Genomic DNA, 18,158 nt, shown 5'->3' with positions numbered 1-18,158 from the left:
ATGACTTTTAAACTGGATGCTGATCATTCTTTGAACCTTTAAACCTAAACTGCATTAGTAATAAATTAAATTTAAGTAGCTAAAATAATTCCGGTTCATTCCTCTAAAACCTATCATAATAATTTCATGCATGGCAGAGTTTACCATTTAAAATATCCATTTATTGACAATACTTGTCATACTGTAGTCAGTTAAATACATGGCCGGATTATCCAATTGGCATTATGGGCACCAGCCCAGGGGCCCACGTAGGGCAAACACCAACAGTTTGGGCATGAAACAAAATGTACATAAAAGCCAGATAGTTACACCACAGTGTCTAGCGTATTGCTATTGGTTCTTTTGGCTGAGAGATGTTAGAAATGTCAGTGTATCATTCACAGTTTTCACAATGCTGCGGTGGGGAAGGGTGGCCCTGGAACACTCTGGGCACACTTTTAATCCGGCCCTGGTTAAATATGTTGAAGAAATGAATAGAAAATACTAAATGAATATATGAAACAGAAAAAAAATCAGTGTGTTTAAATAAATGGTTCAAAGATTTTCTTCTATTCAAATTATAATAATAACAGTAACAGAACTGGCCAATAGCTGAGAAGTGGCCAAAGATAAATGTTACATTTGACAGTTGGTTATTATATATAACCTCGTCTTAACGTAAGGTAAAACTGATGTTGTATACTGATAAATGCTCCATTGTTTCAGTTTACAAAAGTCAACACGTTCGTTGCCAGATAATAAACAGGCAGATTAGCGACATCTCGAGACGTTGAGCGCTAATTAGCCAGTCTACCGAGCCCCGTGTGGCTAACTGCTAACTTAGCTCTCGTTAGCCGTCTTGCTCCGTCTGCAGACACGTATACATTCAGTTCAGACACATGTTGAAGTTGCGCTGGAAGAAATGCTAGCTACGAAAAAGGATTGCTTAAACTTCCCCGCATTCATAAATTAAGGTAAGCTCTCACACGTGTGTTTGTTAAAGTCTATCCTGACGCTGCCGCCCGTTGTGTCTCCACTTTTTTGGGGAGTTTTAAGTTTTGCAAACAGTATCCAGCTCAGGTTAGCATTTAGCTAGCCGGGTAGGTGGCTACCTCGTAGCCAAGTGGAAGTGAAGAGACTTATGCATGGCATCATTAGAATTTTTCCTTTCAACCGTATAATTGGTTTTTTTCTTGCAAAGTACCAAAAACCAAGTAGAAACAGCAAAACTCCGCATTATTTTCAAATAGTCTCCATCACAAGTCAGTACAGTATCTGTATTGTGTTCAGTGGCAAAACTATACTGATGTAATTTAATTTCTATGATATTTTCTCTATCACCTCTTATAAGAAAACATAGAAGAAAAATTGATGTGGTTTTAACTGATATTTAAACCCCACCTTTAATGTTTACTCCTGTTTGTTAGTGTTTCAGAGCCTACAGTTTTTAATGTTAAGTGCAGGTCATTCAACGCCAGCTCAGTTGGCTTTATTAGCCTTCTTGCTCTCACAGCAGCCAGTGATGAGTCTCCTGTGACTGTGTGCTGAGCAGCAGATGGAAGAATGTGGTCTTTCAGAAAGCCAGCTGGCTGGAGCAAGAGAGCCTGTAGGCACACTTGGGCTGGTTGGGGGACCTTATCCAGTCCCCTGGATGTGTGTTGGAGCTCAGCAGTCATGACTGAAAGCATGGACAGTAGAGGATGAAGTGTAATGTGGTTGTGTCTGCTGCTGATTCTCACCTAGTCACATCTAGAGCAGAGAGGTGTTAATGCTTCAGACTTTTTGTGTAGTCTGACAAAGCTCGGTCTTGATAAGACGTAAGAGATTATAGATTATTAAAAACCTTGCTTTAATTTTAACTGCTGTCACATCTGTTTTGGCATTGAGCTGTGTAAAAGCAGGGTTGGTTTTTTGGGGGGGGTGGTGGCTGGAACTATAAGTGCATCAGATGAATCCAAGGCCATCTTGATTTGAAAACAGGTAGACATTCAAAAAGCACGTTTCTCAAAAGGTCTATTAACTCCCCATTGTTTACACTGCACACCAACTTCACAGTTTAACTGGGAAAATGTTGTTTCAGTGCTGCTAATGTGCTGAGTTTTTCACTTTTCTAAACTGATGTGACGGTGGGTAAAAGGGTGGCAACAGAAACACATTTTTGGAAGCTTTTGTGTGCATTCTCATCATGAAAGCAACATGATTTTTTACTTGTGTTCCTCCTTGTCATATTAGACTAATGGCAGTGAGGCAGTTCCTGCTGCTGCTGATATGATGCTGTTTAGGAAGTTGTTGGCACCCTGACTCACCTGGCGTTACAGACCTCAGGCAGTGGAACGTTAAATTAGAGTTAATAACAAAGAATTACCCACAGAAATGATTTAATACAGACACAATGGGGACACAGAACATGCGGTTCTTAAAAATAGGTGTAAGTGCAAGGGCTCATTTTAACTACTGCATTTGCAATACATGTTCAGTTTGACATCCTGACATGACCCAAACCACCATGTAGAGGTAAAATACTTTTCACTTCCTCTTCCTGGTTAACGTTACTCCATACTGCTGTTTTTCTTAGTCCATTACTTGCTTTTGTGATTAGAAATTTGATCTTTTTGGGATTCCACCAGAGGAGATGTAGCTTTTTCTTAAGAAAATAAATTACATTAACTAATTTTTAGCTACTTGTCTATTATGGCTTTTTTTTTTTTTTTTTTTTTAAATGCCTTTACCACCCGGCCAAGAGTTCAGACACATTCCACCTTGGCCATATTATGTTATGTGGGTTCTTTTTGCGAGTTAACAGTTTCCTCCTCATCAGTTGACATCTTTTTTTAAATTTTTTTTATCCTTTTTGAACATTTGTAAAATATTAGATAACTGAGAGACTAACAGATAGATGGATAACTACAGAGAATTGCTGTACACTTTTTAAACTTTTTGGGGAAGAACTATGCATGCTCAAAAATTAGGATGTTAATGTGCTCAACAAGCAAAGGAGTAATAAAAAATTAGGCTTAAATTTTCTTTTCATTCTAAATATATTGCACTAAAGCAACAGGCTTTGCACATCACTTGTGAGAAGATGTATTTATAATCTGTTGCATCTAACTTAACTTAGGTGGATTGACTACAGCTCTCCATCGACATCCTGTATGCTCACAGTGCTGATATCTGCTTTTTGTGCTTTTTAAGTATTTGTGTTTAATTTTGCATTTATTTAAAGAGAATCTGTAAGTTTGATACTGTATATATATTTTCCCGTCCTTTCGTAACCATATGGAGGGATAAACCCAGTAAAAAGATGTTAGATCAAGCTTGGTCAGACATTAGGCTCGGCAATGTAATGTAACTGATAGTGTCAGCATAAGCAAGCAATTTTACAGTGCCATATAATGAACCTGTACAAGGGAAGTCAATTTACCTAATTTCACAATTAATCTTCATTCTAAATGCCACATTTAATTAATCATAAATATCTCCTAATACTGCCAATTTCAACAAAAGATTTAGTCTGAAATGTACAGGCTAGTGTTGCTTGGTGTGAGCGTGAGAAAAGACGCAGAAAAGACATGGCAGACTGGGAGGGTATGGGAAAATTGATTCTTAGTAGGTTAAATGACACTAATGTTTAGTTAACCAACACTGAAATGAAACGTTATTGTGTCATTTGCCATTTTGTAACTGTGCAACTGTGCTTGAGCTTACAGTGCAATGTGATGAGTTAAGCACCACTCACATGTGTTGCGTTATACATATGAACAAGTAGTTATAAAACAGAAATAACATTTTCAGACTTTTTACTTCTTTGAAACTTAGTCCGTCTGAAATGAATAAATGCAATTGAAAAAGTGCACTTTTTCACGAGGTCTCCTAATGCAGTAAATGACTAAATGACTCCATACATGGCATCAAACACTGACCTGTTGCAGTCCAACGTAAAGCCCACCTGCACAGCAGCAGGCTGGGACTTTGAAAACAGAATATGAAGAAACCACTGTTGTCAGCTGAGGGACGCGACACATGCAGTCACAGCACATGCTCACCACAAAGCCAGATCAGACTGGTCAGAAAGCTTTTTTTAGAACTTGTGCAACGTGTTGGTAATGTGATCTCAGCCAGAAATGTTTTCTCTACCTTTGATGGAGCAGACCGCCCTGCCCCTGCTAAGTCTCCTTTCAGACTGCTTTCATTTAGTCATCTCATTGACAACACCCACATCAGTCAGCTTATTGACTTTTGCAACTTCCAGAGAGGTTATTCAAGGCAAACACTCCAAAGCCCCCACAGCTGGCTCTTTAATATCTGACCCACCATGACTGTCAACGCTTGGTTGTGTGAAGGAAAGGTTATGGTTGCTGTGAAAGCCCCCAGAGTGAACAAAATACCAAAGACTTTCTGCATGCGCGGTAGTTACACGAATCCACTTATAATTTTCTATTGAACAATTATTCCCCACAAATGATCTGAAGCAGCTGTGATGATCAGATTTAGCCCAATAGACCCTTTCTGAAGCTGCGGTAAAATCTGAGATCCATCATGAAAAAGTAACAAGTGATCTGGTTTTGATGTAAACCAGTTGTTTAATTTCAAAGCTTTAAATAAGAGCTGCACAAAATGGCCAACTGATGTCACAATATTTTTTATTTTATGCTGACATTGCACAATATATGATACAATGTTTTGAAATCTGTAAAAGAAAGTTTAAATGTTGAATTCAGCATTATCATACATACAGACACCATTAGAACCAGAAGTTTAGTGAACGATGCCAAAGTTAACTTCATTTTGATATTTCCCTTTCAACAAACTTTTTATTTGAACGCTGCACTTTTGATTAAAAACAAGTATTTTTCTGACCATTATACTTGTCCAGGCCTCCCACAGCAACTTCAGCCACCCCTACAAGATCAGGTTGTTTATTTTTCCCCATAATTACCCACTTTTTCACTCAAATATTTTAGATTAAAATATTACCTTATTGTTTAGGTTATTTTTTATTTTGCACCAAATCTCAACAGAAGTAATCTAAGTAACCTTTCTTCTAGAGCTGGTTTAGTTTTAGTTTTTTTTTTTTTTTTTTATGATAAAAACTATACAGCTTGACATTATTCCCATGTTGACATGTAATTATGTCAAGTCATGTCTGTACGTTTCTTGTCACATGCACACAGGTGAGCTACCTGCCCACCAACACACAGAGAGCACACATTAGAAATTTGTCATGTCAACCATATGTAAAACAGACAAATAATCTGGTTTAATAATAAAACAGCTCAAATGTAATAATGGAGGAAGAGAAGCAGGAGGAGGAGTTTTCCTGCCTTCATCTACTAAGAGGTCATGTTTATCAGGAAACTTTCACAGCTGAAAAGTCAGTCTCTTTGTCATTGTTGTCAATTCAGAGGTGTGTTACTGCTGAAGTTGGACATCTGACATTCAGCACACTAGCTTGCTAGCTAGCTGCATATTCCACGTCTCCATGTCGCCTTTAACGTTTCTTCTGAAACAACCGCACCTGCTGGCAGTAAGAAGCTAATATATGAAAAAAAATCCCATAAACCTGCTTATAACTACTGTTATAATTTGTACTCAATCTTTTTGTTATCGCCATTTTATTTATCGTACGGAAAACGTCTTGGAATAAAGTAAATATGTTCAATAAATCACTCAGGTGTAAGCAGTTTAAACAATATTATTCCTCAGTTTATAAAATAAATGTTCATTACAACTGACATCACTGTGGAGCTACAAAATAGTCCTTTTTTTAATCTCTAGTCATTTTTACCACCTGAACTGACTCATAAAGTAAGAAAAAATACAAAATTTTTTTCATTCAGCTTTTTAAATGTTTTCTATTTAAGCATAAAAAAAGTGATTTCATTGATTGCAGTTTCTTTATTAAAATATTGCATTTAATGTTTTATGTAATTTTTAAATGTTCTAAATCCATCCTACAGACCCTCCAGGTCTTATTTTTCAGATGCCTGAACCAACCTTATCAGGTGTGTTTTAAGCTGGCAGATAAAACTGGATCTGGTCTGTCCATTGTCCTGTATCTTTATGCCACAGACATCGCAGTTTCCTACTCTGTTATTTGTCCCTTATTTGAAGTTTTTATGCCCAGAAGTTACCAGAGGTTGCCTTGCTTTTGTTTGTTTTTGAGTGATATTACTTTTTAGTAAGCTGTCAACATCCAGAGGCCAGAAGATCAGGCAAAGTGGAGCTCAGGAAAAAACAAACCTAAAAAATAAGGTTTGTAAAGCGTACCTTTGCTATCTTCGGGATTAAAGTCTCCATCTCTAAATAACCCATAAACAACACATCACTATGATCAAACTTGTTTGTGTTTTTTTAGTGCCACAGTGCGTACCTCTCTCCGTCTTCCTGCTTTACATACAAACACAGTTTGATGAATGCCATGTCCACTGGCCTGTAGTTAAATTCAGTTTATATTTGCATGCACATATTTGAATCCATGCAAAAACTAGCTGAGTTGCAGTCTATATCTGAGGATAGAAAATAATAAGAGAAAAAAAAAAACAAACACCTGGAGCGAAAAAGTGTAAATATGTAAAAAGCTGTTTATTTCAGTGCCAATGTTTGTTCTCCTAAAAAGCCAAGACTAAGGAGAATGTAATGCAGATGAAAAGAAGTCTGGTCACTGTAAATCTGGATTTTGTTCTTTTGGTCAGCATTTATGGTGCTATATAGACAAATGAATAGATATAAAATATGAATACAACAGAAGATGTATCGTCCTCGTAATACCACGACTGACACTGTCCTGAAAAAAATGTCTATGTTGACTGTGACTGGAACAGCTGAACTTGTACATTACATTTTAGATAATGAAAAAACACAATTAAACAAACAGATGGACCACAATGTCTTGTGGTTTTATTTAAAGATTCTGCTAAGCTTAGTCCAGAAGAGCTAGCATTCCTTCAGGCTCTCAGTAGACGATCCTGAGCAATTCACCATAACTGTGCTCTGTTATATTTAATCCATGCTTTATGAGTTTTGCTGTCTTTTTTTAAATTTTTTTTAACACTAAGCTGTTTCATATGCTACAAAAACTATACTCATACATGTAGAGATGGATAAGTTAAAGGGCAACCCTTGACCACACAATGGCCCATTCAAGCAGGGGGTCTGGTAACTGTTATTCTGTGGATGACTTTTACAGTCATGGTCCACTTTGAAATGAACACATTTAACTTGTTAGGTCACATTTCTGTCCTACATGGAGCAGTATCACCCAGAGTAACATTGATATATTGGCTTTCACAGTCACCAGATTTAACCCAACAAAACACTTGAGGGATATATTGCAAAGTTGTTAGAAGGCTTTACTGCTATCATTAAAACAATGAATAATGAAACAGCTTCTTGAGTTTAATTTGTTTGGGCTGATTCAGATGAAATCTGTGTCCTCCTGTCATACAGTTTTGTCATCTTGAAATTAATTTAGATAATTTTTTCAGTTTATGGGCAGGTCCAGCGGAATCCTGTATTTTAATTGGTGTCATTGATCCTTTGTGTATCAACGGTTTCTGTATAGCCGCTCTGGGATGCTGGGAAACCACAGTTCCCCTGTCTTTAATCGCCATTTTCTTGCCCCAGTTAACTGAATGATGGTCTTTCTTTTGAATCATGACCCAGTGGAGCTAATCAAAGCCTCGCCATCCTTTCTGCTGTGATAAGGTCTAATTCCTCTGAAAAGAATTATTTGCTTGTGGAGGGGGTTGGGGATATTGTGATTGGTTTGTTCTCAAAAGACTTGCTATCTTTGTTGGTGTTAAATTAATAGATATTGAGAACATAATCATTTTCTTCAATCTTTTACTCAGCTGGCTTCAAGTGCTCAGATTGGTTGTCATTTCTGTTTTCCTTTTTAACTCTTACAGAAATATTTGTGGACCACATTTAGGTGTCCTAATTTATTACTGGCTTCTGATTGGCTTACAAAAACAAAGATTAATTGTAGAAGCTGATAGACACTGATGCCCATAAGAACTTTTGTTTTTCCCTGATCCCCACCACAGCATTTTAATTATGTTAGGATGTGCACCATTACAACATTTGGATTTTTTATTCTCTTGTTTTTCTGCTGTAAATGTGTTGCTGTGCTTGGGATCCCTTTCCTATTGTAAATCCCAGTGTCAGCTGAGCTTTGTTTATTGGACATATACGTGTGACTCATGGATATTTTTGTGAAGGGAGGATTTTCTGGACAACTACGAAGCTTGAAAGTTGCCCAGTTTCTGTGGCTGCAGAGCAAACCCAAATCATCAGTACCCTACTAGTGTGCTGCACAGTTGTGAAGAGTTTGTTTGGGTATGCTTTAGTGTTTGTTTTTTTTTTTTAATCTAGTCTGCAGATGATGGCTAAAATCCATCCACTTTCTTGACACTAGGTTTCTGGTCCTGAGTGGCTAACCTAAGACGAACCCTAACCTTCTCCCCAGCCACATTTGCCCGCACATTCAGGGGGATCCAGAGGTGTTCCAAGGCCATCTGAGAGATGTAATCCCTCCAGAATGTTCTGGGTTTTCCCTCGCGTCTCCTTACGTGTGACATGCCTTGAATAACTCCAGAAAGCACTGTCATCCTTATGATGTGGAGGAGCAGCACCGCACCAATCTGCCTGTAGATTTCCAGCTCCGTCCTTCCTTTGCTCGTGAACAAAACCCTGAGATACTTGAACTCCTCCACTTGGAGCAGGAACCCATTCCCGACCCGGAAAGGACACTTCACCTTTTTTGTTTGAAGACCATGGTCTTGGACTTGGAAGTTCTGACTCTCATTACAACTGCTTCACACGTTGCTGCGAATCCCTGGACAGGTGGCAGACGAAACTATCCCTGTGTTTATTTTGTCTTATGAAAGTATACTGCAGAAATACACTGAAACAATGGACGCGGTATGAACAACCGACAAGGCTGAAGATGACTATGTATTTACCCACGATGCAAAGCTACACCAAATGCAAGTAATTTTTTTTGTAGTCCCCCTTCCTGTATTTGCGTCGCTAGAAATGGACCTAGACCTGCGTTTGTAGGCACACTGAGTCCGCTTCTTTGGTCTGAATCAGAATTTGTTTGGTGTATTCACATTACCACAAACAAAGCAGACTTTCCAAGCAAATGGACGAGGATTTGAATCAAAAAGCGTGACATAAATGTGCCCTTTGACTAAACAATTAACCTAACATGCATCTCTTTGAACATTGGGAGGAAGCCAGAGTGCTCCGATAGAACCCACGCATACATGGGGAGAACATGCAAACTTCCTAAAGGCCGCCGTTTGAGCCTCCCCCTGCCAAGGATCAACCCAGCAACCTTTTTTCTATGAGGCCACAGTGCAAACCATTACTCCACCGTGCAGCCCATCACCCATATTTTAATTTATATATATTTTTTTAAATATATTTTATTCATTCATTGGTACGAGAGGCCTTAATTGGACACGAAAGGTGCTCTTAGAAAGAGGAGGTGATCTCGGCCATCTGCATCGAGGAGAAGGGCAGCAACTATTGTTGGGTATTGTGTTAACGGCTGCCTCAATGTTCCAGAGCAGCAAGTGATTAAAAGCTTTGTTGCTGTAGAAGTGATGATAATCAGCTAATCACTTTATTTTGTTTATAGACTCCTGTAACTACCCCCGTAATTCCTACAGAAGCAGTAAGAATGTTGTTGTTCATCTGGGGCTGGATTTACCGAATATAAAGGCGAAAGAACTCAATGACTTTAAAATTCATACTTTTTAACACGAGTTTAGAAAAAATGTCACAGGAATTTAAAAATGTACTCTTTGAGCCATCTCATCTGAATGTTTGTTTGTTTTTGATTAATGTTTTATTTTGCTCCGTTCAATAATTTGCACTGCAGGAGTAACTCTGCTAAGTTTTCAATGATAAACCCTTATTCTGCTCCTCAATGCTTCTCCTTATATTTCCCTTTTACCAAAGGATAGCCACACTTCTCCTGCTTATTTTCAGTTGCTTAGCAACCAGGAGGAGATGCTTTTTCGGGGTGGTACTTTGCGATTAAAGCGGGGGCGGGGTGAGGTGTGCATTGTTCAGGAATAAATTGCTCCTGAATGTTATCATCCAGAAGAAAGGCCACAAGGAGCACAGTTTTTAGTGATGCATTAATTGAAGGACAGCATTGTTCCAGTTCAGAGTATTTGACTCAATTAATGCCTTCATTCTCTCGGACTTAATTTCTGTTATGGCCATGGATTTACATCCCAGTTGCCTTCATGGCTGGGAGAACTTGGCAAGCAGTCGGTCATGTGCAACTATAACAAGCTTTGACTTGAAAAGAAGTCTGAATTGGCTGATTACATGTTCCCAATTCTGTCTTTATATGTAGGACTTACCTTAGCAGTATGTTAGCAGCTGCAGCTTCTGTCCGCATCACATACATTCCAAATGTAAATGTCTGAAAAGAGAATCAAAGTTTAAAATAAATGGGGAAACTTTATGTACTACAAGTTGTCAGATTTATTTGCTTACTAAATAAGGTTACTATCTTAGAAGACTTATTTTGAAATGCTGTGCTGCTGCTTGATGTGTCTTTAAATGTAGATCAATTTAAACAGCCTTGCTTATTGGCTTGTTCTCCATCTGGTCCAGTAAACCATGTGATGGCAGAAGCTCCGCAGATAGTGAATTATCAGCATAAACAGTATAAAAGGTGTGGTTTGGTCGTTTTAATTACAAGCTAGATGCTGGTGAAAAGTTAAGCAGTTCAGTGTTTTAATGAACATATTAAATTATTTTTACCATTTCAATTTAGTATTGCAGATCATTAACTTCTGAGGTAGTGTAAGATGATTGTAGTTACATTTGTCTGTGCACTGCAGCAAATGTTTTCCAGTTTTTTGCAGTCTAATAAGAAAAAAGTCTCTGGCCTGTGCCCGAAGGACAAAGACATGGGGAGACGAGGAGGAGGAGGGCATAAAAGACAAAAGAAAAGAGTCCTTCATCCACACGTGCTGCTCTGTTCAGCAGCTGAGCTAATCCACATGCTTCACCCTATTCACAGCCGGGGCCAAGAGACCGTACGGCTCGCTGCCCATCTTTTTATTTAGGTTAACAGGGTGTCGTACAGACGCACCCCTGTTTCCATTTATTAGCTCATAAAGGGCTGCGTTTGCACCAGTGCTGCACAGGTGCAGCATTACACGCTAAAGCTTTTCAGGCTTCATACCAAGAATTTAATCCAACTGTGGTGGGTTCTCCAACAGCACAGGAAGGTCTTTTTTATTTATAGATTTTTTTTTTTAATGAGATATAACATTTCAAAAGAAAATGATGTACAAACACACAAAGTACATCAAGAATAAAATAATACATCTTAAAAACATATATACAATAACAGTCTGTACACTAAAAAATACTAAAACCAAGTTTAGATGCGTGAATGTGACAATGACTCCTTATCTTTGATGATGTTTTCTGTCAATGTTTGCAGCAAAAATGTTTATTTTAGACTCCCTGGTTGCCAGGTGTGTGTATGTGTGTGATGTACTAACAGCATGTAAACACAGCAGTCTCCAGCGCTTTGCTCCTTACATAGTTCAATTTGTCTGGCGGACAGACTGTAGCCCCATGCCCCCCTCACAGCTTTTTCTGGTGAGGAGGGGCGTTTATGTGTGTTCGCCTTCATCTCTTTCAAACCATATCTCTTTTGTTTTATCTCCTTTGCTATCACTTCATCCCTTTTGTTGCTCTTTTTATCCTCCTTTTTACCCATGCTCTTAGACATCTTTTCTCTGACCTCTCTAAGCCCCCCCCTTTCATTTGCTTATGTTTCCCCTGTTCTTCCCCTGCTTCCTTCTTGCCTAAATTTATTACAGTCTACCCGCTCCCCCCTTTCATACGTCACTCACTGCTTGTACAGCTATTGTCTTATAGCGGTTGCAGTGGCGGCAGCTCTTCACCACATTTTTGGTTTTTTTGGCTCCCCTCCCTTCCCACCACCACCATCCCTCTCTTGTCCCCAGGAAAGACCCCCCCCCCCCCTCCTTCTCTCTCTGTTTTCATTAGTAAATTCTACAGTGGGATGAGAAGTGAGGGAGTGACAGCGGAGAGGATGAGGAGAACACAGACTGCAGAAAGCAGAGAGATGCAGTAGCTAGCCACAGCCACATCTCCATGTCTGGATTTGTACAGTTCACCAGCACGCTGAAGGATTTCTGCTTGTTTTTTAATTTAGTTATTGAACTAGCTCTGCAAAAGGCCTCCTGTCCTCGGCGACTGGACTCGCCGAGTGTTTTTAGAGGAGAGCTTTCAAGGCAGCGGCGGATAACGGAGCTGGGGCATCTGGCCGTCTGGGAGGCAGCGACGGCCGGCTGGCTGCATTGTGTTGGTTTGATGACCCCCACTGTGTAGCTGCCTGCTCATCAACCTCCCATCTCTTTTTCTCTCTTTCTCCCTCTCACCCCCTCACCCCTCCCTCCCCCTTCTCTCTCCTCTCTTTCCTTCTCCTCCTCCTCCTCCTCTCTCTATCACAGCTCCTGGCCCAGCCATGTTCGGCACAGAGTCCTCATGTAAGTATCACCACCATCCTCCCATCTCCTCTCTGTTTGTACATGTTTGTGTACCTTTTAAATAAATGTGTGCTTTCTCAGAGAGAGGGAGAGGGAGGGAGGAAAAGGAAATTGCTAGATATCCTGTGTTCCTCCATCGCTCCTCTGCTCTCCTTTTCTTCCTGTTTCCTCCATGGTTGCTGGTGGCAGACTGCATGGGGAGAAATCTGGGCTCTACCATTTTAGCACGGAGGGTCGGCACAACAAGCTAGCTGATGATGCCGAGCTTGCCGCTTGCCTTACGTTCTCTCTGCTGTTTTGTGTCTGATCATGCATATACACTCATTTCAGAAATTCTAGGTGTTTGCAATTGTTTCCTTGTGCATGTGTATGAAAGTGAGCATGTCAGAAGATGGATGCTTTTGGCAGCTTTGCAATGTTTCCAGAAGCATCAGCCTCCTCTGTTGGCTTTTTCCAGCTCTTGTCAGATTGCTGTACGGCACGAGCCTTGGATTTCCTGTGTCAGATGCTCCTTAAAGACCACTATTGCTGCATATCTTAATAAATTGTACATCCAGCTCCTAACCTTCATCAGAAAATTCAGATTTGCTCTAGAGGGGAGCAGATTTCATTCATTGGATTCCTCTGCACCCCAGCCTCACATTAAACTCTCACTTTGATCAATACCTGCTTGATGTTTTAAGGAAGTTCGGGGCTGATGGAATTGATTGTGCCGTGGCTGCCAGTCAGAGCCAGAAGTAACTTATTCCCTTTGACGTCTGATCAGAGCTTGTGTGCACCTCAGCAGCAGGACAGGCCGTGGTGTTAGCATCCTGGCTGTTGGAGCTCTGTAAACCTGTCAGTACATCACCTCAACAGTTCAGTGTTATTTTGGTGATATATCTGACTGGATTACACTGTGGAGTGGTTGTGAAGTTCAGCATGGTGCAGATCATATTTCCCCTGTACTGGGGTTATCCACACTTTTACTCTGAGAGTTCTTGTCAACATTTCGGGCCAATTGAGAGTCATACTAATGCTGCAGTTTCATGGTTGTGGCTTTGTGAGGGAGAGCTTCTTGTGTACACTGGTTTTTAACACAGACCACTGAGCAGATTGGATGTCCATGGGGAAGACACTCCCCCTGTACTGTAGAGGTATTTGATGTGTTTTACTTCTCCTACTTGAACTAAAATGACAAGAGAAATGATATGTAGATGGAAGCACACACTCCTGCTAGCCGGTGTTTTTAATATTTGCCTCTGTGTTGGTTTCTTCATTGCCCAATTATCAATTTAACTTCAATGTAAACATTTATATCTAATAAGACCATAAGCATTTGAGTGGTTACACTTTGTTGTGTTGTTCTTTATTCTACAATAAATGTAACTTGAGTGTAAATAAAAGCTCTTATTGTTTTTAATTTACAACAAACATCATTGAACATACTATCTTATTATCCATTATAACGATTGTTTTTTTTATACTGGACTAAAAAAGTATTAGCAGCTGTGATAAGGATGCTTATAGAGTTTTCACTAGTTTGTTGCTCCTTCATGGACTGTGTCTGCAAATCATCCCTGTTCATGATTGATTCATTTCATAATGACGCAATAGTTACATAGGATTTTGTAAGTGCTGTTTATTCATCTGTAGTGAGACTCGGCTCAATGTCTTGTTCCCTGAGTGTTCAGCCGACCTCCAGTTTTATCATATAGTTTCTTCAGTCTTCCGCTGAGAGTTTTTCTTGATGGTATTTAAAGCTCTCATTGTTGCTTCTTATGTGAAATATCAAACTTGTTTTATCTGGTGACAAAGCTAGTCTATATTAGTGTTTACTTGTGCAGTATTATGGTTCTGATCAGAGCTGTACCTTTTTACATGAGCCTGAAACATTTATTCTGATCATGACTTGCATTTACATGCTTCACATGTTTTAATGGAATCAATCATGTTGACATGCAAATTATCTGCCTTTCCAGAAATGGCAGTGGAAAAAGAAACATGGATTTGTAAGAAAGCACTTCCCTTTTGTATTTATTCACATCTTATTTCAGAATATGTATTTTCATGCACACTAATTGGAACAACAAAAATAACCCATCTGTCTCTATCAGAATGGTAGTTTTCTAAAACACAGTTATTCAGTTCAGTCTGATTGGATTAGTAATTTTACATAAAGTGTTTTTATGCCAGTCGGGCTTTTAATGCGACTATGTGTGCCATTTAAACATGGCTACTGGCAGCTGATTTGTGGATGGACCTTTTGTTGGATGTTTCCCTCTCAAATGTTAATGTTGTCGTAGAGTTACAGTGTGCTACCTTTACCTGGCAGATGTTTTCATTTGTTTTAGATGTTCAGATCTCTTTGTTTTCCAGTGTTTTCCCTGTCTGTTGTTCCAACATTCATCAGTGGATCCATGATCCATCGAAACGCCGAGAATGGATTGATAGATTCATATGCAGAGGGTAAAGTAAGCCGGTACGGTACTGTGTACCACTAAAAGATTCAGTGGCGGTATGAAGTACCACAAAGGTGGAAGTTTGGGCTGTGACGATATGCATTTGGCCCGATATGATTCAATTCCGACTTTTTTTTTTGGTGCCGATTCGATTTAAATTGTGATTCTCACACTTCTTCGATATTGCTGATTTTTTTTTTTTTTTTTTTTTTTTTATAGATTAAAAACAAATCCCAAAAAAATGTACAAAACTTTTTTTGCTTGTCATTTTACTTGATTTCATTAGAAAAAAACAACACAAAAGCCAGATCATCATTCTGCTGCTATAATGCCCAAGAAGACAAAAGATCAATAAAAACAATGAAAATGACAAAAATTTTATGATTTATTTTTATTTATTTTAAAAATAAAAATAATTTTTTTGTTTTGTTTTTAAAAAAAAAAAAAAAAAAAAGATTTTAAAATTGTGAAGCAAAAAATCCCGATATTCGATTTTTCGATTCGATAGTCCGAACCGGTAGTGGGAGAGCAGCTCAGTCAGAACCAGTCAGAATGCCCTCTGGGTCACAAAAGAGATTCACAGCAAACTTCCTTGTTAAAAATGAATTTGAACTCATTCTGAATTGTTTCTGAACTTTCGGTGCTGTGTTGTCCATGCTGGACGGAGACTTGACTGGACATGTCCCTTATTTCCTTAAGGCTCTTGCCCTGTTCCCCTCGCCCGCTCTCCCCTTGGAAGTTGTTAGATGGTTACCTTTGTGTACCCAACCATCGAAGCGTGTACCAAACATTTAATGTCTTTACGTTTGTATTAAAATGAGAAGAAAAGTAAATAGCTATGTTTTGTGTTATTTAATTTTTTTTTTTTTTTATAATTTAATGACACAGAACAGCTTAAGAAAAACTTCTCGCAGGCTAACAGTTGGAGATTTCACTGGTCCGCATGCAAGTCTTCTCCGACACACAGCGGTTGCTGTGGGAATCAATCTGTTTGATTTAATGCACTGGGACGTTTTCTACAACTGGTCCACTGACGTAAAGAGACGAGTTTTTGCTTGTGACTTCATTATCTCTCATGATCGTATTCTTGACGTTTATGAATGTTTCAATTAAAACATCTACTCTAAATATTTTGTCCAAATAATTCGCATGGTAATCATTTTTATTGATTTAATGTGAGCATTTACATCAGTGACAAAATTCTGTCCAGTGATTTTGTTTTAGATTTTTGAACTGAAGTGGATTTTTCTTATTGTTCGCATCTGGCAGATATATAATCGACCAGTCAGAGATGACGTGTTGATCACCGGTTGTGCAAGCAGCTGTCTGCTAAAGCAGATCCTCAAACTGTCCCACGGACATTCTTATGTCTGTTCTGAAGCGTCTGTGGTTCCACTTCAGCTCCTTTATTACACAATGAAACCCCCCCTAAGTTTTGCTCTTTTCGAGAATAGGATGTACCCAGTGCCTCTTGATGTCTTCTTTTGCAGCATCAGCACACTGTTGTCGTGTCTTGATGTGGAATCCACCTTGCAAGTTTGTTTAAGAATTATTATCATTTATTCACTATTTTGCATCGGACTGAGTGTGAATAACCAGAAATATAGATGATTCACCACAGAATTATTTGCAGTTTTGTGTAATTTATTCAGATCAGTCACAGTGTGTAAAGGCCTTTAGGCCTACAGGTAGCCTAACATTTTTTTTTGTTTGTTTGCTAAATAGTTTTAAACTGGATTCATTTTGTTCATCAGTTACTCTCTTGTTAAAAAGCAAGTGATGTGTGCTTTACTACAACTTGATAAAAACTGACACCGTAATGACAACAACCACCACCAGAGTCACAGTAATGGTTACTACACAGATTTGTTGTTGGAAAATATCTGTATTGGCCGAAATTCAAATTTCAGATATCAGATCAGTACAAAAAAAAGTAAATTGTGCATTTCCACTTGTAGTTGGGGCGTTCAGTGTAATGGTAGGGGAAATGCTGCCTTTGGATCTGCATGTTTGTTAACTTTGTACACCATTAGCATCAAATCTCACTGCATCAGACACTTTATGCTAGAATCTAGCAGTTGTAAAACATTTCTCAGTAGTTTTCATCAGGAGCTGTTAAACAGCTTGATAAATTGGGGAAGTTTTGTGAACCAAGTGGCAGATTCTGCTTTAGACTTCGCTGTTGCAGAAGAGATTTACAGCACAAAATAACTAATTGAAATATTTAAAAATGAATACCCATCCCTGGCATTTGGTTGTGAAATCATTTGGGTTTTTGCCAGACAATCACGTCAGAACTTGGCACATCTCTGTTTCTGCCATGTGTAATGTTTTTGCTGTTTTCTAGCTTTTCTTATTGAACATAAAGTCTGACTCTGAACCGTGTATGACGAGACTTATATTAGTCACATTGTCAGTGAACACCTTTATCTCAGTTCCTTTGGCAGCGAGACGTGTTTTTCTCTTTAATGCTGACTTTAAAAAGTTTAACAGATTGTTATGCTCTGAGACCTTCTATCCCTTCTCTCTAATCAAAGCTAATCTTGATTTCATGTGTGCACAACATCCTGTTTCAGAACTTGAGTCTATTAAATACTGATCAGGTTTTTTCCTTAGTGTCAGTGGTGGTTTGTGCAATTTCATTTATGAGAGTATGTTTTTCCATGCTACACTTTGATGTTTTGTGCACTTCAACACTGAGGCCCCTAAATCTTATTTAAGAGTTGTTGTTTTTTATCCAGGAAAGAATTTCATGGTCATATTTTTTAGTATTTATTGTTAGCAGGCTATATTGAATTGATCTTTAGAAGAAAATTGCTGCTTTTCGTACCTCAGTGTAGCCTTCTGTGTTGTGGTTCATTTTTTAGGTTTGTGCTGGAATGTTCTGAATTGCTTTCTGGCACCAAACTGGTTGGACTTGGTTCCTCTTCTTTTCATAATGGGCAGATGGGAGTGGGAGTAAAAAGCCAGGGAAATCACTTCAAACACATTTATCCTCTTACTGTACATACAGCAGTGGAAGCAAAGTACTGCTGACTCGTAAGGCATGAGCGTGAACAGAGGGGAACAGAGTGCTTCAATAGATTAGAAGTTAATTTTTATTTGTCATCAATGCAAAGTTGTCAGCCATGAGTTACAGAGTGTGGTCTTGTTGTGTTTTGGATTGTCATAGCAGAATTTC

At 38.8% G+C, this 18,158-nt stretch overlaps 1 protein-coding gene across 5 annotated transcripts in view; it reads left to right on the top strand.

Moving 5' to 3' along the window:
- Nucleotides 1–852: 852 nt before the first annotated feature.
- The window catches only part of LOC306771595 (suppressor of tumorigenicity 7 protein homolog), a 65,043-nt gene continuing 47,737 nt past the window's right edge, over nt 853–18,158 (top strand). For 4 of the 5 annotated variants that reach the window (XM_079260824.1, XM_079260822.1, XM_079260821.1 and 1 more), the window contains exons 1-2: nt 853–953; nt 12,501–12,536. In XM_079260824.1, coding sequence (XP_079116950.1) covers nt 12,515–12,536 — 22 coding nt within the window. In that variant the 5' untranslated portion in view covers nt 853–953; nt 12,501–12,514. Of the gene's footprint in view, nt 954–12,500; nt 12,537–18,158 lie in introns of those variants that run through there. The other variant, XM_079260825.1, reaches the window with a different exon arrangement.

Source organism: Telmatherina bonti, assembly GCF_933228915.1.
Source record: "Telmatherina bonti genome assembly, chromosome: 2".
In the NCBI taxonomy this organism is placed as follows: Eukaryota; Metazoa; Chordata; class Actinopteri; order Atheriniformes; family Telmatherinidae; genus Telmatherina; species Telmatherina bonti.
The sequence above is the reverse complement of the archived record's forward strand: the minus strand, read 5'-3'. Positions and strand labels throughout refer to the sequence as shown.